This window comes from Hibiscus syriacus, unplaced genomic scaffold (assembly GCF_006381635.1).
Source record: "Hibiscus syriacus cultivar Baekdansim isolate YM2019G1 unplaced genomic scaffold, ASM638163v2 tig00110847_pilon, whole genome shotgun sequence".
NCBI classification, from domain to species: Eukaryota; Viridiplantae; Streptophyta; class Magnoliopsida; order Malvales; family Malvaceae; genus Hibiscus; species Hibiscus syriacus.
Window position 1 is genome coordinate 1,736,410 of NW_024062888.1, and position 27,376 is coordinate 1,763,785.

Below are 27,376 nucleotides of genomic sequence, written 5' to 3' on the forward strand. Positions count from 1 at the left end.
TATACGTACTAATATAATCCTTGAGTTTGAATTTCAAAATAGAGTTATGACTCAAATGCACAAGGTCCCTATAGATTACATGCCCTCTATAAATACTCAACACATATTCTGATAATTGGTCGGTCTGGAATGGGTAGATGCGATAGGATCCCTCAACGATCCTCTACTAACCTGCACACGAAAACACATTCCATACGCTAAGCTCACAAGTCCAGTGCCACGAAAATAACTATGCAATACTACATGCATTCATTACATGAACATGCCAAAATGCTATGTCATAAACATTCATAGGTATATATCAAACATGAGATAGGCCAAGTTGTGTGGTGGGAGGAATTTACTTGCATATCGGACAAAACACTAGTTTATCTAGAACATGATATATTTGGGTAAGGATCAAAATTTACGTGCGCCTGAACTTAAAGCCCTTATTCTACCTCGGATCCTCGAGAGGTCAGGGTGAGGTCTGGAATTTACGTTCTTCAATAGCTCATATATGTACCCAATCGAAGGTATGATTCCACAATTTACATACACTAAAATTCGTATCGGTATGACCCAAAATTTACGTGCATCGGATGCGTACCAAACAAACACTACAATAAAATATACCTTTAATGACACACGAACGATGACACACGCTAATTTATGACTTGCAAAACATGTGTGTCATTAAAAAAATGTCATGTTTTTTAAAATCTGAACGATTTATGACTTACAATAATGTGTGTCATATTTAATAGTCATAATCCAAAAATTTACAAAAACAGAGTATAGTTTTAATTGTGTGTCATCTTTAGGAGTCTTATTTTAATCCCCCCCCCCATTATTTTCATCATTCTCGCTTCTTCCCCCCTCGATAATCAGTTTGAACCTTGAAATTATTTCAGGTTCTCAAAAATGACTCAAGATGTGGAGATGAAAGAACAACCAGCTCCTTCCAATTCCGTTACTTCCTCTTCTGCATCCACTTTGCACCGTAAGCTCACTCCATCTATGCATCTATAACACCCATATTCCCCCTCTCGTACGCATATTTTTTTACGCTTAGTGGTAGAACTTTGATTTGCTACTTTCTAATGTTTCTAAACTGGGAACTTGTGGGATTTCTTGGATTTGAATAAATTCTTCTGGTTTATGTTAGATTTGAAGGAAATTGCATTTTAGACTAGCCAATCAGGATGGTTTCAATCCTGGAGCCATCTAAGGCTGTAAGTTTCCCTTTTGTTTTTCAAGTCAATTTATTTAGGGTTGTTAGTTTTCCAGGGAATTTGATTGGATCCTAGTAGATTTGGAAATTGATTCGTTCTTATTCTTTATAGAGTTTTTTCTCGTCAATGACCAAGATAGTGGGAACTTTAGGTCCAAGGTCTCGATCTGTTGATGTTATTTCTGGTTGTCTTAAAGCTGGAATGTCTGGTACTGTATTTTCGGACTCACTTCTTTTGAGTTACTACTGTGTTATTGGAAGCAATATTTATTTATTCGTTTGTTTTTGTTTTTCTGCAGTGGCTAGGTTTGATTTCTCATAGCATGATCCGAAGTGTCATCAGGAAACTTTAGAAAATTTAAAGGCCGCCGTTAAGCTAACTAAAAAGCTTTGTGCCGTAGGTTATTTATATCTGGATTGATTTTTGTTCGTTTTTGAACTTATGTTTGTTTCCTTGAAAATTTGATCTGTCTGAATATTTCCTTGAACCAATGTCCCATGCCCCTACCTCTCTTTATTCTGAACCTTTACCGGTTCGATCCCCTGATCCGTTTTCTGGTATGGTTATTTACGTCACTGGCTTATCTAAAGGTTGGTTATTTCTGGTTTGATTGTTTTGGGGTACTTCTTACAGTGTACTGCTGTCTGAGTTTGATAAAAACTCGTATGATTTCGATTCTGGGTACTTTGAATTTTGATTGAACTTATCATGTTTTGCCATTACATGTTGATGTTTCTCTTTTGCTTGCAGAATCAAGGAGACAAGTCGTGGAGGCAACGGAGAGATTAGGTGGTCTATACAATACTAGTTTACATCCTCAATGCACCCATTTGGTGGTCCAGATATCCTTTCTCGTATTGTTTGGTTTTAAATCACTTAGATTTTAGCTTAATGTGAGACTTGGATGGCTTGGGATAAAGAGAATGCAGATGGATATTATGTGTCATGTGATGATAATAAGGTTTTCTATTGTCTTGTCTTTGTATTGTCTCTGCTGCTGCAAGTGCAACTGTTATGATGAGCCTTAATATTAGTTACAGCGTTAGTGGATACCCCAGTAAAATCACGAATGCAGTGGACACCAAACTTCATGAAGCCTTTGTTGAAGCTGTCAACCTATTGGGAGGCAGTGAAAGTGTGTTACTTTCATTTCTCATGAAACTTTTTCCAAAATATATTATGTTTTAATTTGTTTGGTATTTTCAACTTACAGGAGCTACTCCAAAGGGCGTGTTGAAGCTTATGAAAGTTGAAGGCTTGACAATTTATCATGTTAAAAGTCATTTGCAGGTGCATAGACTTTTCTATTAGTTATTAATATATATATATATATATATATATATATATATATAAATGTGTGCACAAAGGCTTGGATTTGATTACCCTTTAACCGATCTCTTCATTGCAGAAATAGAGAATAACTAGATACAGACCAGAGCCATCCGAAGGTATATGTTAATCTCCCTTTAAGTTTATTCCTTTTCCTTAGCTGTGTTACTTCTCTGCAAGCATGAATCTATTGTCTTTGTTTCTTTATTGGAACATATATATTTTTTAAAAGGGTGTTCATTCCTTGATATTTGTTCAATGTTTTCTCTTTGTGACTTATATTGGGGTTAAGATGGATAGTTTGGAGCTACATAGTCCAACTTGGCCTCATCAATGAAGTGAATATCAGTTTTAAAAAATAGTTAATTGGTTCCAGAATCTTTAGCTGTCCAGTGAAGATTTATGATGCATGTCTAGATTGCACTCGACAATCTCCCATCCCATACTGATATAATGAAAGTTATTGCAGTCTATGTGAATGTTGATATTTAAAAAAAAAATTGATTTTTGGCTTTTTGCTGAACTGTACATGGATGCTTAAGTTATCAAGATATGTGTGTTATTTGTTAGAGATGGGATTTATCTAAATTCACTTAGACCAAGAAAGTTTAGTTGAATGCCCTCCTTTGTTTGATTGATTAAGGATGTTCAGAGTTCAGACCCACTATGTTACTCCTTATAATCATTGGAATCTATAACTAATTTTGGTAAATAAATATCAATCACCTTTTCCTCTGAGCGAAATAGAATTCAGTAGCATGTTTGTTGCAAGTTTGAATGAAAATCATCATTATAACCGAGAACGATGGGTGAATTACCCATATGTAAATAGAAGTATCCCCTTAAATAACAGTGTAACTGTGAGAAATGAAAAGTAAAGCTTTTAAAGCTTAAGATACATTTACCACAAATTTACTTGATTTTTCGTTCTTTTCATATTACTTAGTGATGAGTGATGACTTGATAACCATAAATGAAAATGTTTGCTCTTTACAAATGTTTGGACTACTTTATGCTCTCACCTGAAGATAGTTGATGCTTGATTAATATATGCAATGTATTAATTCCTATATGTCATCAGCAGTTGGTTCAAATAAAGAGTGGAAACCAAAGGCGATCAACTCTAATTTTGGGAAGGGTTCGGGAACAGCTGGTGCATCTGATGTTCCTACTAGTTCAGTTGAAGCCAATGCTCATTCGCAGCCTATTTCATGAGTTCTCGACTCTGAAGAAGCAACTTCAAAATTGCAGAAGAAGCTAGAGGAATTATATCTCCCGCAACGTCAACATGATTGATATTCGCAAAGAATAGGTATCTTATATGGAAAACTTTATTATGCAATGATATTTTGTATCGACATATGATTACAATATTTTTGATAACTTAATGTTAATATATTGTATGCAAATGGATTGCTTATATATAATATGATATATATATTTAGTATTATGAGACATTAAATGTGATTTAGTTTGATATTTGTCAATCTACATATATATATATATATATATATATATATATATATATATATATATATATAATTTACGACATACAATCACGACACAAGAATGTGTGTCATCTTTCTAATGACGTGTGCTTCAATGACACGCAATGTAAGTCATAATAAATTTATGACACACAAATGTGTTTCATCTTCATTTATGACGGGGGCTTCAATGACGCGCAATGAGTGTCATAAATGCGCGTCATAAATTTATGATGCACAATTGCGTGTCATCTTAAATTCATGTCGGTGGATTCAACGACAGGAAAATGTGTGTCATCCGCACCCATAAAGGACGCGCAATGCGCTTCATTAAAGGGGTTTTTTTCTACTAGTGAAACAATATCTGGATATTCACAAACAAAATATGATTGTCATAATGCTAGAGTAACTCAGGTGTCCGAACTGTTTCCCAAGTGTCAGACAAGGCCAATATTATGAAATCCTATATTGCTTGATTTCTAGGTGAGATTTTAGAAGTCTTAATTATTTTCACTTGAATTGGATACTTGTCGCTCATATAGACTCAAAACACCCAAGCCCAAACCCCAAAACCAATTGAATAAAATTCTCCCAAAATCACCGAGTATCGATATTGTTCTATTAGTATCGATACTCAGGTGAGTATCGTTACCAAAATCAGATTTGGTATTTTGAAAAATGCTTGGGTATCGATACTCCCATGGGTATTGATACTCTACCCTAGGTATCGATACCCCCATGGGTATTGATACCAAATTTGTTTTTGATGTTTCCAAAATTACCTTGGTATCGATACTGACCCTCTGAGTATCGATATCAAACCCCGAGTATCAATACTCCTGTGGGGAGTATCGATACTTCTCTTATAAAAGGGCCTGTTTTGGGCCTGTTTTTGGCCTTTCATGAAGAACATTATCAGTACTGGCAGAACAATATCAATACTAAAATACCAGAATGCTCTGTTTTGAGCACGAAAATACATCTAAATCTCACCCATTCACTCTCCTAAGACTAGAAAATCATTTTAAAGTCTTATTTGAGGTCTTAGAGGTCAAAAGATATCAACTTTCATGCTTACAAACAACAAATATGAATCTTGCCATGGAAATACTCTAGCATGCTCACATGAACCAAAACATACCAAAATGCATACACAATAACCTACATGCAGTATGGTCAAGTTAGAAACGTGTTACCTTGAAGCTAGGTGACCAAAAAGCTTTCTCAAGTCACCCAAGAACCAACTTCTCCTGACTCTAGCCTTTGAGCTCTCCCTTTCTCTTACACTAATCAAGCCATGAAAAATGAGTTATCATCTTATTTTAAAACTTAAAATGGGGTCAAAATGTTTTCCTACAATTCAAAACCCATAAAACGAGCTAGAACCCAAGATTTCATAAACCCCCATTAAAACTCGTTTTGGTTAACTTACCCAAACTTTGTAAAAGAAGGCTTAAATAGAAGCTTGGGAGATGAAGATTGGAGTTCTTACCTTTGAAGACTTAATAGAGGATTAGAATTCTCAAAGTTCCAACCTTTAGCTTAACTTGGAAGATAATAGAATAAAGAAGAAAAGAGGAAGAATACAAGATAGATGAAGAAAAAGAGATATTAAACAGACGTGATATCATATCTCTTAATGGGATTTCAACTTTGTTTCAAATAAAAGGGTAAATTACTCACCTAGTCCCTCCATATCTTGGTCCAGATAATAACACCTTTTTTAAATCTTGTTGGGCTCATATCAGGCCCAAATCAAATCCAATTGGGTCCAAGGTTTGACATATTAAGGGAAATTTATCCAAAAACCCAAACGAATAAATCTGAAACTCCTAACCCGTATTTCGGGGCGTTATATGACCCGAACTACTAACCCAAAATTTGGGGCGTTACATAATATTCATGAACATACTCACGAAAATAATCATTTAATGTTCACGAATATAAACATATTTGTGAACATTTTGACTGAGCATGATTACATATAATTTTAAATAGGGTTAACTACTTCAAATACCACCAACCTTTAAGCGTTGACTCGTTTATACCACCAACATTTCAATTTTTCCAATTTATGCACTAATGTTTACGTTTAAGTGCAATTATGTCACTCAACCATTAATGGTTTAGTGGGACAATGACATGGCAACGACATGCCGTGAGGTTGTTGACATGGATGACTCATCTAAACGACGTCATTTTGATGTTTCTATTTTAGTGCTCAAAAGATCCAAAATGACGACATTTTACTTGAATCCTAATTTTCCTAGGGACTAAACTCAAATTTTCCCATTATTTTTTCCTTTTCTTTCTCCTCATCTTCATATGCATCTCCTTTTCCATGGTTTTCTTGGCAACCAAATGGTCACCATCTGGCATCGTTTGGATTCCTCGTCGTTTTTCCCGTTAAGACCATCATATCCATTTCCGGTCACCATCTTCATTATAGCATTCATCGCTAAATCCAAAAACTTATCCTTTATTTGAACAACGACAATGCCTTTGCTCATCACGAATTAGTCGTACAACTATTTGAAGAAGGCGTTGATTTTTGCCTCACGAACGTATTTGAGCAACTTGAGTTGTTGGTTGGAGAGGAGCTTGACAGTGGCAATTTTTCTCAGGTAGCTCCAATAAGGGTCGTGAGGAGTCGAACCCATCAAGGCCTGGTTGTAGCCCATGATATTCATCGTTAAGGACCTTGGCTGCATCCAAAAGACCTTTTAATTGGTGGTGAAACACACTTTTATAATGTCCTAGCTGCTCACAACCAGTGTTGGGTGGATCCCCATGTGGATAAAGAAGGCGGGTCCATACTTGTCGGCCAATGACTCGAGTTTTCTATGTACGAGCTTCCCTTTTTCGAATAGGTGAAGGTGATTGAGAAAAGGACTTCCTCCAACCAACTCCGGCGGTGATTTTTTATTGTCTTTCTTGTTGCTTTTGGCTCTGTTGATATCCCCGAAGATGAAGATGACGATGAGTAGAGGGACAAGAAGTGTAAAAACGATTTTTTGTTGCAACAGAGTGAAGAAATCCATGGCCATTGATTGTGATGAACTCATTTGCAAGATTCATAGTGCTTTCCTCCTCAATTTATAGTAGAAATATTATCAAACGACGAGAAATCCAAACGATGCCAGATGGTGACCATTTGGTTGCTAAGAAAACCATGTAAAAGGATATGCAGATGAAGATGAGAAGGAAGAAGAGAAAAATAATAAAGGGAAAATTTGAGTGAAGTCCCTAGGAAAATTAGGGTTTAAGCAAAACGTCATTTTGGGTTTTTTTAGCACTAAAACAAAAATGTCAAAACGAGATCGTTTAGATGAGGTATCCACATCAGTAACGTCACGGTATGCCGTTATCATGTCATTATCCGTTAAATCATTAACGACGAGTGACATAATTGCACTTAAACGTAAACGTTAGTGATAAAATTGACAAAATTGAAATGTTGGTGGTATAAACAAGTCAACGCTTAAAAGCTGGTGGTATTTGAAGTTAACCCTTTGTCATCAAGAATTATGAAAAATCCAAGATAATTGAATCTATCCAGAGCTTGGATCTATCCTAGGGGAAGATGCAAAACCAACGCTTCAGGGAAACTAGCCCACCAACTCGCATTGGCCACAACCCTATCCAGCCGAACTTGAATACGAGCATGACCTTGCCGCATGTTCCACCAGGTATACGAGGGACCTTGGAATCCTAAATCCATAAAATTACAATGTTGAATCATCTCATGAAACCGTCGACAGCGATGCAAAGATGGTAGACTCCCTCCAAAGTTTTTTGAAGAATTAAGCACTTCATCAATCTCTCTTACTATGCTACACGTGCCCATTAATTGGGATATTCTCTTTGCCTGATTGACGGATTTGACTCCCTTTCATTCAAGATGTATATCAAAGGAGAGAATCTGGTCCCACTTTTGATTTCCCCTGATTAATGTCTTTCCCAATTTCTTCCTCATAAGCCCTGGAATTCCTCCTCGATTTGCGGCGTTGAGCAATCATCCAAAGGCCAAACTCAGAAGACGATGTCGCATTGGCATCCACTGGAGACGTTTTCTTTTGCAACATTGTCGTCCCCTTCCTCACCACTTATCTTTTTATAAAGAGCCAACGCCCTGGGCTGATTCCTTGACGGGAGGAGTAGAAAGGAAGGAACAATCTTTATGGCCAAACATTCCACACTTGCAACAGATTAGGGGCAAGCCTCCATATTCGATTTGGTTCCACAGACCATATACGTCAATTTTTGGCACCAAAGGTCTTCCGAAATCAATCTCCACGCAAACTCGTGCGAATCATCCTTTAGAGGCATAGCTTGTATTTCTATCAACCTTAAGAGCACGACCTAGGGAGTTACCCATAACAAACAATACTCACTCATTATAGTACTAAATCGAAAGCTTGAGCTTTTCAGTGATACAATTAGTATGTTCAAAAACATGATGGTTTTTGTTAAAGGGTGTAACACACTTTTAGGTGTCTAAATTATACTTTAAATTGGCTTTTGGTGCTTTTTTTTTTTTTGTTAAAAATAGATGCTTAATGTTTTTTCCGTTATGCTTTTAGGTTCATATATTAAAAACGTTAAGTGACATGTGTCACATTATATTTTTTAAAATAAAATATTATTTTAAAATATTGGACATTCGCATGTCACTTAATGATTTTTTTAACAGACACCTAAAAGTGTAACGGAAAAATTAAACACCTATTTTTAATGAAAATTATTTAGACACCAAAAGTTAATTGAGATAGTTTAGGTACCCAAAAATGTATTAAGCCTTGTAAACGACAAATAGTATTCAGTGAAGGGAGTATGTACTGTTTTGGAATTTTTTCATAGTGTCTCGGGGCTTCAAATGAATAATTTAAAAACTTATTGTTTTAATGTTGGTGTTCATCCTCATTGTTTGAATGAGGTTGTTAGGAGTATGGGAATTAAATTGGGGTGCTTCCGATGAGATATTTGGGGTTCCATACTTCCATTAACCTCTACAAGCATTAAAAGTTCATATTGCAATGTCCTTTTGGATAAGGTTATCATCGTATTAGGGATGGGCTCTAGGGTGTTTCCTTTGTTGGTTGACCCCAATTTATTCGTTCTGTTGTGCTTGGTTTGCAAACATTTAGAGCCGTATTTCCCCCCTTCCGATGGGTGTTTTATGAAGGATTGCTCAAGTTTGCTCACCTTTCTTTGGAAGGGTAATGATGGGGATACAGAAGGTGTGGGAAGTAAGTTGGGAGCATATTTACCATCCGAAGGAGGAGGAGATTGGGGATCAAATAACTCTTGGTTTGAAACAAAGCGTGCAATGGTGCATGATGCGTTGTCTTTAGCAGTTGTTGATTCGAACCAATACTTTATGGGTAGCTTGTATGAAAGTATATATGTTGAAAGGGGAATGTGTGTGACATGTTCGGCATCGTCAGGGATGCAACTGGACGTGGAGGAAGCTTTTTGAGGATACACAATTATTTGTTATGAATAGGGATCCAATCGGTATACGATCCCGAGGTACAACTTCGTTACATGGTTGGCCGATACGATCGTTTGTCTACTAGGTGCGTTTAGTTGCATGGGAGTTGCATGGGCCTCCATGGTGCTTACTTTGTGAGGAGGGGCATGCGGAGGATAGAGACTACTGTTTGTGCTTTGTTCCTTTGCTCGACAAGTAAGGTTTTTAATTTTCGGAGCTTGTGGGCTGTATATGCAAGGGTCCTCTTGGATTGAAGTGTTGGAATGGGTTTAAAGATATAATGGGAGAGGGGTATTGAATTTAATTGTTTGTTTGAATATCATAGTTTAGAAAATATAGGAATCATGAAAAAAGTCCCGATGTGCTCAGAGTATATTTGAGTTGATAAGGGATAGTGTTAGGGACAGGTTGATAGGGTGCAAGGAGTGTGTCCTTACCCCTGTTGTTCTACTGCAGGGTTGGAGGTTAGTCTAATTGTTTGTTTCTATTAATTGTTTTTCTTTTTGGATGAAATAACTTTTATTTTGATTATCCAAAAAAATAAGTTCAAATAAATATATATTTAAAACTTATATTAAACAAACAATATTTTAGACATCACGTATGATATATGATATCAGGCCCTAAATAAATGATTTGAGGCGATATTTCATCTGTAGGAAAAGAACCATCTATGGACTATATTTCTTTAATATTATTTCTTTTTTAAGTGTGTGAAACATTAAGAATTTGTACTTTTTTTAAATCCTATCCTCAATTTGTTTTAAATTTATGTTTGGATATTGAATTATTCTTTGTTAGTGACTAATATTATGCAAATTTAACTTTTAAGTGATAAGCTGTGTTAGTATTATTGAATTGTGTAATGTGTAAAGTTTATCTACTTAAATTTTCAACCATAAAAAATATATATATAAATTTATCTCAATTATCTTGTAATCTGACTCGTTTATTTTGAATGTTTATCTTGTGACTACCTGATTTTCGTGGGTTGGAGCATGAATTACTTTTTTTAAACTATCCAATTATACTAATACTCATATTTTTAAGTATTTGAAATACATATACTAATTATAAACACCTCTTGTCTTCTAAATATGAAAAATTATACAATATTTTTAATAATATATAAATTTTGAATATGTAAAACCCTAGACCGATATGACACACAATCGACCGATTTAAGGTGCTACACGAAACCACCAGAGTGGCTAACCAACTTTAAACTTACTTTCTCATGCTTTAAAGTGATCATTATAACCAACCACAAAATAAACTAAAATATAATAAAAATATTTTTACTGAGGAGCTCCAAAAAAAATATTTACACTTCAAAAATATTACAGACCCATTTGACTAAATTTACGAATCAACTGGACAATAATGTTTGTAACACCCCCAACCCGTATCCAACCCGGATCCGAGTCCGAGGTGTTACATTGACTTTTCAAAACTCTGTTCTTTACAAATTCACTAAAAACTTAATTTCATCAATTGAGAAAATGAATACTTTACAGTAATAAATACAATCAAATTATTTTACAATCAAATTATTTTACAACCAAATCAGAGCATATTCAACTCAATCAATTAGTACATGCCAACTATATTAAAAACTAATCAAATACATTTACTTCATCTATTTTCTGATCTGAAACTTTGTAAGGGAGATGTTGGCTTGTCTTGCTTCTCTTAGCTTCTCTTCTCGCTTCTGTAACCTACGTGTGAAACAATCACACGCTAAGTTTATGACTTAGTGAGGTATTAAATTTATAAAAGAACTCTAACTATTTAAATGCATAAGCACATCATCTCATGATGTCACACCAAAACAATATAACACATAATACACATATACATATCCCACACTATTTCATCACTCCTTATTCCAAATCCTATTCTTATTATAGTCTTATAATATATCATTCATTTAAGCTCTATGATTCATTTAATCAAGCAATATACACATCATCTCATATATCATATAATACAATTATACAAAAGCAATACTTTACATGTAAGATATTTTGTTATCTCTTGTTACCCATGTACACTTTGAGAACTATAGATATGTGAGTCTATTGAGGTTGTGCACTATGATGTCACCACAGCTCGTATAATTATCCCGAAGGACCTATCCAGAGGTCATAAAGAACCTCGGCAACTGTCCATATGCTCCTTAGAACATAGGTATACTGTCCATATGTCTCAAAAGACAGGTAATTCTCTCCATATGTTCCGTAGAACATATGTAAACCCTCGACCCTTGGCATGCCAACTATACCACTAGCTCTCATATTACATAACATGGGTATTATCATTTATAAATTTCACATCATCATAAACGCGTAGTTCACTGTCACATATCACGTAGCTTATGTCACATAACTTGTATCACATATACACATTCACATAGACACATGGTTCACTTACACGTAGAACATTTTCATATGATTCACATATCACAGAGCTTATCACATATAATTGTACTCTTTTTCGTATAATCACATAGTCATATAATATTTCATATGATCTCATAGGTCATATCACATAGATATGTATTCAATACTTATAGTCACATATCTTATCTCTTGTTCTAATAGGTTCATATTTATCTTTTAACACATAGATTATTGCATATTATCATCATATTCTTATACCACTAATTCATAATACAATTTAGGTCAATGTCGCTTAACTAATTTTTACTCTTTTACTTATTCATATAATTTATTACACCAATTTCTATAATTTATACAACATCATGCACCCATTTTCCTATAATTGATACATTAATGCCATATACTTTATATTTCTAATTCTTATAACATCCTCATAGATTTCAGTACTTTGATACTATAATTCATATCACATAATATTCACTTGACTATATTTATGTTCATTTCAGGCTTAAATTGTATATATCTAAGTCTCCCTTACATAGATTACGCTACCTATTCATAATCTTATTGAATCTTATAAGTAATTGCTACTTCTATTGTCTCATTTCCTTTTTTCCAGTTTACCTGATTTATTACACTAACTTTTAAAATAACGTATTACTTATATCACTTATCTCACCATATTTAAATCCTAGTTTACTCTATTTATTTAATTCAGTTTCATATAACACCTATAATCCTTCTCATAGGGATGTTCTTCATTTTATAACTCATATATCATAGTTTCTATAGTGCTTATCCTATAGGTTCGTATCACCATTATATAGTCTGCACATACAAATCATGTATACATATAATCACAAATATCACATATCATCTACACCATGATCATGCTCATGATTTTATGCATACTGCCATAGGAAATAGACTCATCGTGAGTCTTGTTTCCATTCATCATACATCACTAATATGCACTAACTTGTGCCTCACTTGCTATCAATTACTCAAATGGCTTGCTTTCTCTTCTTGATCAATTCTAAACTTTCAATCATTACGAAACTTGCTCTCGATCGATATCTACACAATCATGTATTTATACTATCATATCCATTTGATACTTTATATCATTTCATAAACTGAAATAACGATTTATTCCATTTCCCATTAAAGTGAATCGGTACATTACAGTGTATCGATGCATCCCTTAACATGTGCATCGATGCTATCAATATCCCATTTGATATACTTTATTATATCATTTCATAAACTGAAATAACGATTTATTCCATTTCCCATTAAAGTGAATCGGTACATTCTACAGTGTATCGATGCATCCCTTAACATGTGCATCGATGCACTACCCATGCATCGATACACAAATCACCTTCGATGTTTTAATCTTAAGGGGGTGTATCAATGCACTCCTTATGCGTCGATGCACTAATTGCATTTGATGTTTCCATTTTTAAGGGGTACATTGATGCACTTCCTGTACATCGATACACACTGAACAATTTTTGGTAATTTACCCTTGATGCATCGGTACAGGTTGAATGTGTACCGATGGATACTAGCCCAGAATTCCATTTCATGCACGAAAATCCACTCAAATCAACTCAAATGCTTCATCTTTCATCCCCTTTCATGTTCTTAACTCATATACACATGCTTAAACCAATTTATATCCATATAAACCATCTTTAACCTCAAAATTCTATCCCTCGTATGTAACTCAAGAATTATACCAACTTTGCAACATGTTTTAATTCCAATTCTGTTGCTTCTAACTTCTTAATTAGACCCTTGACAAGTCAAATTCAACTTCAAAATCTATTAACTCCTTTTATTTCAAGAATTCACTTAAAAACTCCTTTTACTTAATCTCTCCTAACTGTGTCGTCTTTTGATTTTAAGATAACTTAAGCTTTACTTAAGCTTAATTATCATCTAATGACCACAAACTAACCTTGAATTCAACAAGAAATTAATTAACCATGAACTCACCTTTGCTCTTGGCTTCCACGTGAAGAAGAAGAGGAAAGGAAAAACAGAGCATATTCTGGAGAAATCTCTCCTCTTCCACGTGGTTCCCTTATCTTATAAAGGAAAAAAGAAAAATCTTACTTGTCAAATGACTTTTTACCCTTTAATTCATTCAATAATTATTAAACAGCCTTCAACATATATTTCAAATAAGTCATTGAAATATTCATTTATCCTACTTTAATCACCAATTTCTGAAAATTTTTAATCTAGTCACTAACCCAGTATTGAGGATGTTACAAATCTCCCATTCTTTTAAGAAAATTCGTCCTCGAATTTTCACTGCACTCATTGATAAGTACACTACCTATACATATCTTCTAATGCTCTTCATCCACATTTTTTTCTTTATACATTCATCTACTGTCGCTTATCATATAAATAGTAACTAGTAACCTTAATCCTCTTCCAATGTGATTAAACATATACTTTACGAAGTTAAATAATCTTTTCACATTACCTTACACACTTCTCTTACTTCTATATCAAACTTATCATCTACACTTCCATTTAACCTTTATCATATCTAATCCTTTTCATTTTTTTATTCCATTATTTCTTTATTTATTCAAAATCAAAATCTCCTTATACCCAAATCACATCTTTCCTTTCATGTTCACATACTTTTGTCCTATCACCTATACTTTGACAGCTAATCAATAACATCTGTTCAATCTAGGCACAAGCCCTAGTTAACCAATCATATACATCATTTCCAATCAAAATTATTTCAAAAATTAGTTTACTTAACTTATCAATTTCACCTCTATTCTCATACATCATGTAATTTCCGTTGTTCAAACTCAACATTCTGACTTCCTTTGTCTTATAAGCTGATCATCGGTATGCACATTCTTAAACTCTTCTTATCAATCCTTAGCTTGTATTCAGATCCACTTCATGTCTTTTATCTTAACCTGACAATATCTTATAATCTTATAATTCTGGTACATTTTTATCACATACTCTGGTTAGCCAACGCTAACTCTTTCCATCTTAACTGCAAATCCTTATCATATACACACTCTTGCTTATACACAATACTATCCCTTCGTTTCAGACCCATAAGCTCTGACTTTATACATCTTATACGCTTGTCACTAATACACTTATTCTTGAACTCTTCTACCAATTCTCACTGCATCATTTGATCTTTTAACGCTCTTATGGTGACACTTGTTCACCATATTCTATCTTATCCAAGGAATAATAAGAATACTTCACATCATTTTTTTGATTCAAAACTAGGAAAACCCTTCTGTCATTATTCTAATATGATTTCAACTTCTGAAATCAACCTTTGATTTTATGAGGCACTTTCTGAGGTGTTCGCTCTTCATCCTGCCTGGCCAGGGCAGGTGAATAGCTATAACAATCAGGAATATCACCTTTCACTTTATTTAGAAATTATCATAATCATACTTCTATTATAACTTAGCAATCTAATTCTATTAGCAAGACAACACACTCCTTACACTATCAGATCAGAAATTTTCACTCTATGTTGGCATGTACACATTTTTAAACCTCATTTAACTTCAGTTTAAGCCTAGAATTGGCTAAACCTTAGCTCTGATACCATTAAATGTAACAACTCTAACCCGTATCCAACCTGAATCCGAGTCCGAGGGTGTTACATTAACTTTTCAAAACTCTGTTCTTTACAAATTCACTAAAAACTTAATTTCATCAATTGAAAAAGTGAATACTTTACAGTAATAAATACAATCAAATTATTTTACAACCCAATCAGAGCATATTCAACTTAATCAATTAGTACATGCCAACTATATTAAAAAATAATCAAATACATTTACTTCATCTATTTTCTGATCTAAAACTTTGTAAGGGAGATGCTGACCTATCTTGTTTCTCTTAGCTTCTCTTCTCGCTTCTATAACCTACGTGTGAAACAATCACACGCTAAGTCTATGACTTAGTGAGGCATTAAATTTATAAAAGAACTCTAACTATTTAAACATGCATAAGCACATCATCTCATGATGTCATACCAAAACAATATAACATTACATACAATGTAATATACACATATACATATCTCACACTATTTCCATCACTGACCTTATTCCACTATCCATATTCTTATTATTTATGTCTTATAATCATATACTCATATATTCATTCATTTAAGCCTCATATGATTCATTTGATCAAGCAATATACACATCATCTCATATATCATATAATACAATTCATATCACAAAAGCATATACTTTACATGTAAGATATATTTATTGTTATCTCTTTGTTAGCCCATGTACACTTTTGAGAACTATAGATATGTGAGTCTATTGAAGTTATGCACTATGTTGTCACCACAACTCATATAATTGTCCCGAAGGACCTATCCAGAGGTCATAAAGAATCTCGGAAACATTCCATATGCTTCTTAGAACATAGGTATAATGTCCATATGTCTCAAAAGACAAGTAATTCTCTCCATATGTTCCGTAGAACATAGGTAAACCCTCGACCCTTGGCATGCCAACTATACCACTAGCTCTCATATTACATAACATGGGCATTATCATTTATAATATTTCACATATTCATATAAAAGCATAGTTCACTGTCACATATCACATAGCTTATGTCGCATAACTTGTATCACATATACACATTTACATAGACACATGGTTCACTTACACGCAGAACATTTTCATATGATTCACATATCACAAAGCTTGTCACATATAATTGTACTATTTTTCGTATAATCACATAGTCATATAATATTTTATATAATCTCATAGGTCATATCACATAGATACGTATTGTATACTTATAGTCATATATCTTGTCTCTTGTTCTAATAGGTTCATATTTATCTTTTAACACATATATTATTATTGCATATTTTATATCATATTCTTATACCACTAATTCATAATATAATTTAGGTCAATGTCGCTTAACTTATTTTTACTCTTTCACTTATTCATATAATTTCATTACACCAATTTCTATAATTTATACAACATCATGCACTCATTTTCCTATAATTGATACATTAAAGCCATATACCTTATATTTCTAATTCTTATAACATCCTCATATGATTTCAAGACTTTGATACTATAATGCATATCACATAATAATTTCACCTGACTATATCTTATGTTCATTTCAGGCTTAAATCGTATAATATCTAAGTATCCCTTATATAGTTTACGCTACTAATTCATATATTCTTATTTGAATCTTACAGGTAATTGCTACTTCTCTTGTCTCATTTTCTTTTTCCAGTTTACCTGATTTATTACACTAACCTTTACAATAACGTATGACTTATATCACTTATCTCACCATATTTAAATCCTAGTTTACTCTATTTATTTAATTCAGTTTCATATAAAACCTATAATCCTTCTCATATGGATTTTATAGTTCTTCATTTTATAACTCATATATCATAGTTTCTATAGTGCTTATCCTATAGGTTCGTATCACCATTATATAGTCATGCACACATACAAATCATGTATTACATATAATCATAAATATCACATATACTCATCTTACACCCATGATCATACTCATGATTTTATGCATACTACCATAGGAAATAGACTCATCGCGAGTCTTATTTCCATTCATCATATATCACTAATATACACTCACCTGTGCCTCACTTGCTATCAATTACTCATATGGCTTGCTTTTTCTTCTTGATCAATTCTAACCTTTCAATCATTACAGAACTTGTTCTCGATCGATATCTACACAATCATGTATTTATACTATCAATATCCCATTTGATATACTTTAATCTATCATTTCATAAACTGAAATAATGATTTATTCCATTTCCCATTAAAGTGCATCGGTACATTCTATAGTGTATCGATGCATCCCTTAACATGTGCATCGATGCACTACCCATGCATCGATACACAAATCACCTTCGATGTTTTAATCTTAAGGGGGTGTATCGATGCACTCCTTATGCATCGATGCACTAATTGCATTCGATGTTTCCATTTTTAAAGGATGCATCGATGCACTTCCTGTGCATCGATACACACTGAACAATTTCTGGAAATTTACCCTTGATCCATCAGTATAGGTTGAATGTGTAACGATGCACACTAGCCCATAATTCCATTTCGTGCATGAAAATCCACTCAAATCAACTCAAATGCTTCATCTTTCATCCCCTTTCATGTTCTTAACTCATATACACACGCTTAAACCAATTTATATCCATATAAACCATCTTTAACCTCAAAAATTCTATCCCTCATATGTAACTCAAAAATTCTACCAACTTTGCAACATGTTTTAATTTCAATTCTATTGCTTCTAACTTCTTAATTAGACCATTGACAAGTCAAAATCAACTTCAAAATCTATTAACTCCTTTTATTTCAAGAATTCACTTAAAAACTCCTTTTACTTAATCTCTCCTAACTCTGTCGTCTTTTGATTTTAAGATAACTTAAGCTTTCTTTAAGCTTAGTTATCGTCTAATGATCATAAACTAACCTTGAATTCATCAAGAAATTAACTAACCATGAACTCACCTTTGCTCTTGGCTTCCACGTGAAGAAGAAGAAGAAAGGAAAAGTAGAGCATATTCTGGAGAAATCTCTCCTCTTCCTCGTGCTTCCCTTATCTTATAAAGGAAAAAAGAAAAATCTTACTTGTCAAATGACCATTTTACCCTTTAATTCATTCAATAATTACTAAACATCCTTCAATATATTTCAAATAAGTCATTTAACTATTCATTTATCATACTTTAATCACCAATTTGAAATTTTTCAATCTAGTCACTAACCAGGTATTGAGGATGTTACAATGTTTATGTTGAAACGATTTTTTCTTTAGGTGGTAGGATTTTGAAAACCATGTCATTTTTAATTATTCTCTTAATGATTGAATTTTAATTAAAAACAATGTGATTTAGAAAACCTCTCGTTTCGAAAATTTTGGGATTTCTTTTTAAAACAAAACGTACAGTTCGAGGAGTCACCAACAATATTTTATTAGGGTGTGATTGGGCACCCAAAAATGTTGTCATTTTAAATAAAAAATAATTTCAATTAAAACGACAAATTTGCGGTCTACGTTATCAAAATCCAGGTTCAGGAGTCGGGTACGCGTGGGGAAGGATTAGCACCCCCCAGCGCCCTAAATCGGTACCTAGTCGATTAATTACTATGTTTACAACGAAATTTACAAATTCAAATTTAACTTGGTTTATGATCCCTTAAAATAACAAAAATGTGAATTTTATAACATTCAAAAGCAAAGAAATAGGTTAAATTAAAATTACCAAGCCATTAGAAAGATAAAAAATATTCGATTATTTAAAAATATTGAAACCAGATCTTTAGGTGAGTTCTAACGATCTTTTCTCAACAAATTTAAATAGCAGAACATTTCTTTTTCTTTTATTCCCAAATTTTAAGGTGAAGAATCAATCTTTTAGTGATACTGATGGGATACACTTGTAATTTAAAATCGTCGAAAACAGCTTTCTAATGAGTTAAGAGAAGTCATTCCGACAATTTTAAATTAAAAGGGTATTACCCTTAATCCGATTATATGATTAGGTTGAGTCATGCACATGAGGTCATGCAAAAAAAATTACACCTAACTTTGTGCGTATGAACAATTTGCTCGAATATATACATGCATACACTTAAAGTAAACCTAAATTAACCCTAAAAAACATGCATAAAATATTAAACAATGGGCTAAAATATAAAGAAAGTAAACAAAAGGCTCTTTTCATAAAACGTTCATTTCCAGGTACTCCAAACATAATACACATCCGAAAATTTCCAGGTACTCCAAACATAAACATAAGACCAAAATGAAAATTTCCCAAGTTACACATCCAATGTAAAAACAACGCGAAAATAGCCATAACATGATACTGGACTAAAACGAAACACGTTGAAAATTATGAGGCGAAATCAAAATCAAATAAAGTTCGATTTAAGGATCATAATAAGACACATCAAAGTTAGAAGGACCCCTCACGCCATTACGCCTCTCAATGAAACACGGGGGCCTTAACAGGACGAAATGCTATCATTTCACGCCACTAAAGAATGACGTCATTTTGGCGTGTTAATATCTATGACATTAGGGTAAACTTTTTTAACCTACTTCACTTTTCTTCTCAGCCTAAACCAGACAGAGCCGCTTCATCCTCAAGCTCTTCCTCTTATCCCTTTTCTAACCTACGCGACAACCTGGTCTTCACTACCTCCACTGTAGCAACCGCCGTGGCTGCTACTCCAAATAACCTCGACGAGAACCCCCATATTTTGTTAAAGACTCATGGCTAGAAACCTACCTAGAACCCATCCCTAGCACGAGACTTACCTAAACTTCCTAAAGAAAATGCACTAACATCTTTCAGCCACCACGACTCTTATTCTTCCCTCAAGGCTCCGCCGAGAAACCCATAAGCCCCTAGGATAATCCTAACCAGAAACCCACCCCCAACCTTATACTTACACCAAACTCCTTGAATCCCTACTAACAGAACCCTTCAAATCCCTAAGACTCATAACACAACCCTCTCGAAAACAAACCCTGCATATCCACCACTCGAAACAGGAACCAAGAGTCACGAGAATCTTACCCTTGATCACTCAATGGGGTTCAGTCCTTAGAGTAAGTCGATGGTGCTCCCTTTCGAAATAGAAATGTATATTTCTTCCTTTTTTTGATCTGATTTTAGATGCTAGGTCTTTATTTTTGCTTTTGGTTGCTAATGGTTGCTTTCGTGGTTTTCTGATTGATATCTCCTTTTGTGTTTCTATTTTCTCTAGTTATCTTTCATTGATGTGTTTACTATGTTTCCTTCCCTGTTATTACTTTTTGATCGAGTGCCCCCTCTGTTGTAATGGTTTTTTTGCTAATCTTTTCTCTCCCCCTGATGATGAGTGTTTCCTTACTTTTAATTATCTTCTCTTCTGCCTTGAATCAGACGTATGGTTGCTAGTGGAGTGCAGGGTATGGGCACGAGCTGTTGTGGAGTAGTGAATGCGTGCGTTGCTGCTCGATTGTGGTGCTCTAGTATGGGCACGGTGATGTGGGGAGCCGAGCTGGAGCAGTAGGGTTTGGGCTGTTGGGATGTTGTTGGGTGGTGGAGCATGAGCTGGTGCTACTACAGATGGGTTGCTGAAAATACCAGCTGCTAAACGGGTCGGGTCGGGTCTTGTAACCGGGTTAAACTTGGGTGTGGGTCACTTGTAATAGATCTGAACCTGGTTGTACTGTTTGTAATTGGCTTCGTTTTTGGGCCTACAAAACGAAATAATATAATTATTAAAATAATTATCATAATAATAATTATAATATAATATTTATAACCCGACAAAAATGGATGTCTACAGCTGCCTCTCTTTGCCCATTCTTGTGTTAACAAGAAAAGGGCAAAGATACGAAAGAATGTGTTTTTGTCCAGTTCCATCTTCGTGCTTTGAAACTTGATAAGGGATATGTTCCCTCTTCTTTGAACAATCTTCTGCCTACGGGTTCGCTCCCTCTTGCTTCAGGGAGTGGAACTCGAACGATCTTTTGCCTACGGGTCCGCTCCCTCCTTCTTCAAGGAGTAAAACTCGAACAATCTTCTTCCTACGGGTTCTCTCCATCTTGCTTCAAAGAGTAAAAATCGAACAATCTTCTGCCTATGGGTTCACTCTCTCTTGCTTCATGGAGTATAACTCGAACAATCTTTTGCCTACGGGTTCGCTCTTTCTTGCTTCAAGAGTAGAACTCAAACAATCTTCTACTTATGGGTTCGATCCCTCTTACTTCAAGGAGTAGAACTCGAACAATCTCCTACCTACGGGTTCGCTCCCTTTTTCTTCAGGGAGTAGAATTCAAACAATCTTCTGCCAGCGGGTTCGCCCCCTCTTGCTTCAGGAGTAGAACTTGAATAATCTTCTGCCAACGGGTTCGCTCCCTCTTGCTTCAGGGAGTAGAACTCGAACAATCTACTGCTTAAGTGTTCACTCTCTCTTGCTTCAGGGAGTAGAACTCAAACAATCTTCTGCCTACGGGTTCGCTCCCTCTTGCTTCAGGGAGTAGAACTCGAATAATCTTCTGGTGTGATTCTGCTTCATTATTCTTCCATGAAGGCTCAATTTCGAAGGTCAAACCTGAAAATCAAACGTTACCACTCATTAGTGTATGCTTGAATATTTGAAAAACATTATACTCGAAAAATTTAGAATTTAAGAGAATCTTTGAGAATCCATTTCTCTTGCGGGAGCTTGTCTCGCAACAACTAGATATGAGAATCTTTCTAGACTCGACTATCATCTGAACCTTTCTCTTCCTAGGACTTTAAATTGGTTAATGTCTCCTCGTGTGTATTTCCTTTTAATCAAATGATCCACTTCTTTGTACCTAAGAATCTTCACTTTCCTCCCACATCTGATGATCTGGTGGTTTGCTCCAACACTCTTCCAAGAAGGCTTAAAATGGTCTGGAGGACTTATCATCTTGCTCGAAATATTTGCAAATGACCCAAAGGATTTCATCATCATGCTCGAAAGACTTATTGATGGCCTGTAAGACTTACTAATTTTTGGTGTGAAAGTATCCTACCCGAAGGTCTTATGGATGACCTGAAGGACTTATCATCTTGCTCGAAAGACTTATAAATGACCCGAAGGATTTAATCATCATGGTTGAAAGAATTACTGATGGCCCGAAGGAGTTCATCATCATGCTCGAAAGACTTACTGATGGTACTTACTGATGGATTTGCTTCACTACTCTTCTGTGAAGACTTACAAATTACCCGAAGGATTTAATCATCAAGCTCGAAAGACTTACTGATGACCCGAAGGATTTCATCATCATGCTCGAAAGACTTACTGATGGCACTTACTGATGGATTTGCTTCACTACTCTTCTGTGAAGACTTTCGAATTACCAAAAGAATTTAATCATCATGCTCGAAAGACTTACTGATAGCCCGAAGGACTTCATCATCATGCTCCAAAAATTTACTGATGGTACTTACTGATGGATTTTCTTCACTACTCTTCGGTGAAGACTTAATATGGATTTGCTTCACTACTCTTCGGTGAAGACTTAGGATGGATTTGCTTCACTACTCTTCGGTGAAGGCTTAAGATGGGTTCACTTCTTCATACACGAGAATCTTTTCTTTTTCTCTTACTTCTGATGGTCCTCACTTCAAAGTAATGCTTCTTCTGTGGATTAGACCTCTGTGTTCTTCAGGGTATACCTCTCTAAATGTGATTCCTTACACTTGAGGTTTGAAATCTTCCTTTCAACTTGTCGGGCTTTTGACATCATGAATCTTCTCTTTTCACTTGAAAATATGTCAAAGCCATGTGTTTAAATGCAAATGTAATTAAATGTTATGCATTTTCTTTTATGCAAATAATGTTCTTATGAATACATAAATGTTGATTTAATCTTCATTTGACTTCAAAGTGGCGAACTTAGTCTTCTTCTACTTAATCATTCATTTCCAGGGTTTTCTTTAGATATCCATATAGAAACTCATAGTTTCTTACTTGCATTTTTTACGAGCCCTCTGATCTTCTTTTATCTTCTTGTCGTCATTGTTTTCTGTCTTCATTTCGGAGAAAGTGTTTTCTCTCTCAACTTCTTTTTATGGTCAGAAACATGACTGTGTTGCTGTATTTTTGGAGACTATGTATATGACTATGCCAAACTCCATAAAGATCAATGGGATAACAACATCTATTCTGATTTAACTCTTGCAACATACCACAAGGAGGATTTATCCCAATTTTTTATGTCACCACATCTAATCAGATATCAAACAAGGCTTATTTATACCATATCATGTCGGGAGGTTTAACAATAGCCCATCATTCAACCTTAGTTGGTTCCACTAGTTTCTTGCTTTTTAAAATCCCCTCGCCCTTTCTGTGGAAAGAAATCTTCATTATTTCTCCTTTTTAACCTTGGGGTTGTAGAAAACAACCTTCATCTTGGTAATAAAAACACCACATAATCGCGACACTGATTCAGCACCATATTTACTGGTTCATAAAATATTTGACAACATATTCATCTTTTCCTGTGGCTTTTACCCATATCTTTCAACCAGAGAAGCTCTTGGATAGCGTTCAGAGTTTTTGTATGGTATTACAAGGATACCAAAACTCAGTGCAAATTAAAGTGGGATGTTTTGGCTTACCAACATTAATGCATATGAAATCACAAGAGTAATGCAACTGATGATAGACAAAATAATCATATACAATAAACTCCACTCTCACTGTTTCACCATTTTCACTCTTCATACAATTTTTATCCCATTGGAATTATTTGTTCAATTCAATGATCTTTCCATAGGATAACATGGTCTTCCAAAAATGTCCACATTAATACTTCTAGCTGAAATATGTCTTTAAAATGCCCCAACATTTCAAGTTGTAAGACACACTCTCAATGTCTTCTTGGTTTGAATATTGTCATCTCAATATGATGTGGGTTAAGTCTTGTCCCAATGTGGGTACTCATGGATCTCTTCGTGCCCAACATATATTAACTTGAATGTTCTTATTCTGTTGTCACTACCCAGTAGTGTTATCAAATAGCTTTTAGGGCTTTTATTCATGTTGCCATAGACACTCAAGAAATGATCAACCTTTCTAACATAATGTCTTGCATTTTGTTATGAGCTGGGATATACGTGCCCTTCCCTTCAAATAAAGTGATCATCTTATTCTTGACTGGTCGTACTCTTGCATTTTTTCAATGCACTGGGATATATTTCCCTCTCCCATATGGTGATCATTTTCTTGATAGATTGCTGACAATTTCACAAAGAAGTCTCACAAGCTTCATTCCTCAATCCTTCTAATCTCTCAGACTATTTTCTTTTCAGAAATTTTTAATAGCTCTTGTATCTTTTATTCTTTATTTAATAGAGGCAAAAAGAGTCTTACCAGCCTCAAGGACCTTTCACATTTGAGACTGTCATGTTTGAAAATGTTTTCCCTTTTCTCTTATTTTAGGGATCAAAGAATTTTATAAAATATTATCCCTGAATTCTGGCTCACAATCGAATCAAATCATAAATATGAGTTCACAGAATATCAAAAGAATCAATAGCTCTTTTTAATGTTTTCAGAGTTATAGCTCTTTGACATGTGTCAAAATTGAGAGGTTATAGGTTTCAACCACCAAAATTTCATTTCTTTCTTGATCATTGTGAACATCGCAACATGCTATTCCTTCTTAGCTTGGTATTTTAATCGGATATGGACAAAATGACACAACTAGCATAATCAATTACTAGACTTTCTAGAAAACTTCTGTTTCAATTCTCTAAAATCTTCCATTTGTTCAAGCTTCGTAGACTCCTCTAACCAAGGCAGCGCAGAAATATTGATCTAAAAATGAAATTTTTTAGTGCTCGTGTGAAATTCACTATAACAGGTGTTCCTTAACTCCCTTAGTCCATTTTTACCAAAACTCTTTATTTAAGAAAAATTTACCATGGTTTGGCTAGCTAAAATCAGCTTTATTGTAATTTTCCTTTATCAGACTAGCTGAATCTTATCCATAAAGCTGAGGCATTTAAACATTTACTCTAGAGGGACAATTCAAGTTTTATTGAATATATATAATATAATCACCTTTATCAGGCTAGCTGAATTCTATCCATAAAGTAGGGGCGTTTAACCAAGCTCAAGCTTTATTGTATACATATAATATTATAATCTGGGTATACGGATCCAATTTCTTAAGCTTGTAAGAAGAACCTGTTATAGTCTAGGTGTTGTTGAAAGTCAAGAAAATCTCGTCGTTAGAGTTCAATTTCCAAGCAACTTACCTAAACTAGATTCACCTACTCGAATATTCCATCCGTAAAGATCATAATCATCGTAAATGTCATCAACAAAGTGAGGTCTAGTCAGTTTTGTAACATCATACACAAGAGATGCCCCATGTTGTCCGCTCCTATGTATACCTGAATACCAAGCCTATTGTTCGTCCCTTATGATAGAAGAAGTCTATATCGGTCCCTGCAATAAAAAGGTATGATATTCGAGTGTATCTTTTGGGGTAAGATCAATGGTCCTTGTTTTACCAGTTTTCAATCTTGTCACTTTGTCAAAGATATAACTTTGATCATTCACAGAGTTTTTTTAATTAAGTTGATATTCAAAGAATTTCAATATTGCAAATTTGATTCAATGCTCACCATCTTTAAAGTAGCATAAGTTCGATAAATATCCTTACAAAGACAACTGAGAAATGACAAAAACAAATTCAAACAAGATGTTGCAAATGGAATAAGGCTTCATGATGGATAAAATGACTTCTTACTAATTAGGATGCCCCATTACTCATCTAATGCAGCAACACCTGACCTAAATAGATATTACATTATGTACTTTGATGCCCCACTTGAGCTCGTCATCCATTGTTTCACCAATTATTGTTCAACGTCCCATTTTCCAACCATCTCTATCTCCTTTAACAGCGACCTACATTCCCTAGAATGCCCTAATACCCCAAGTGGAAATCACAGACACTATCTTGATCATAGTTGTGAGCAGAAGGGTCTGGTTGCACTTCACTGGCCTCGGTGTGAGGTATTGACCTTTAACCAAATGGGAATACAGATCTGGGATAGAAGTTTGGAACACTTTCAAAGTATTTTTCATTCTTGGGACTTTCTTTGTGACTCGAGTAACCTGCTGCCCCTTTTCTTTTACGGTTGTGGGACTCTGGATGAGACATCATTCACCTCATCAGCTTTTTCCTTTTGATCAGTTAGACTTTTGGAAGTGACTTTCAAGTTTCCTTTGCTGATTGCATCTTTAATTAACTCTTCAGCTGTCATAAAATCCTTGAAGCCCTTTTTTCGAATTTCTCAGCATTAACTCAAAGAAGGAGTTGGAAAAGAATCGTGAAAAATATATGATATTTCTTCTTCTAAAAAGGAGGCTGAACTTGTGCTGCCACTCCTCTCCATATTAGGGGATATTCTTTAAGCTCATTAGCTTTCATCCTTATCCTTTGAAGGTCATGACGTTTGGGCTAAACCTTTAACATATTGATATTACCCCAGAAAAGAATCAGCTAGGTTGACCCAGGTCTTGATTTGCTCTCGGTTCAAACGATTATACCATACTACAGATGACCCAACAAGACTATCATGGAAGAAATGAATTAGTAAATTATCATTATTTAAATACCCTTCCATCTTTCTACAAAACATCTTTAGATGAATTAGGGGACAACTAGTGTCATCATATTTCTCAAAATTAGGCACCCAAAATTCATGTAGGATGACCAATCAAGGACCAAACTGAGTTCTCTAGCTTCTAACTCATTGTGAGAGGCATTAACAACCTTTATATCTTTAATGGCTTCATTCAACCACTTGAATTC

General features: G+C 34.6%; 1 protein-coding gene and 1 long non-coding RNA gene across 2 annotated transcripts; one reads left to right on the top strand and one right to left on the bottom strand.

The window, feature by feature from the left end:
- Window positions 1-1,173: 1,173 nt before the first annotated feature.
- LOC120143343 lies at window positions 1,174-1,532 on the top strand. The gene is made up of 3 exons (XR_005517928.1): window positions 1,174-1,214; window positions 1,326-1,422; window positions 1,513-1,532. It is a non-coding gene; the product is annotated as an uncharacterized LOC120143343 (long non-coding RNA).
- A 4,819-nt stretch (window positions 1,533-6,351) lies between these two features.
- On the bottom strand, window positions 6,352-7,077 carry LOC120143380 (methyltetrahydroprotoberberine 14-monooxygenase-like). Its single transcript, XM_039157714.1, has 3 exons — window positions 6,802-7,077; window positions 6,586-6,735; window positions 6,352-6,468 (listed from the first exon to the last, which is right to left on the bottom strand). The coding sequence occupies exons 1-3, from the start codon at window positions 7,075-7,077 to the stop codon at window positions 6,352-6,354; spliced, it is 543 nt and encodes a 180-aa protein (XP_039013645.1).
- Between the last annotated feature and the right edge of the window lie 20,299 nt (window positions 7,078-27,376).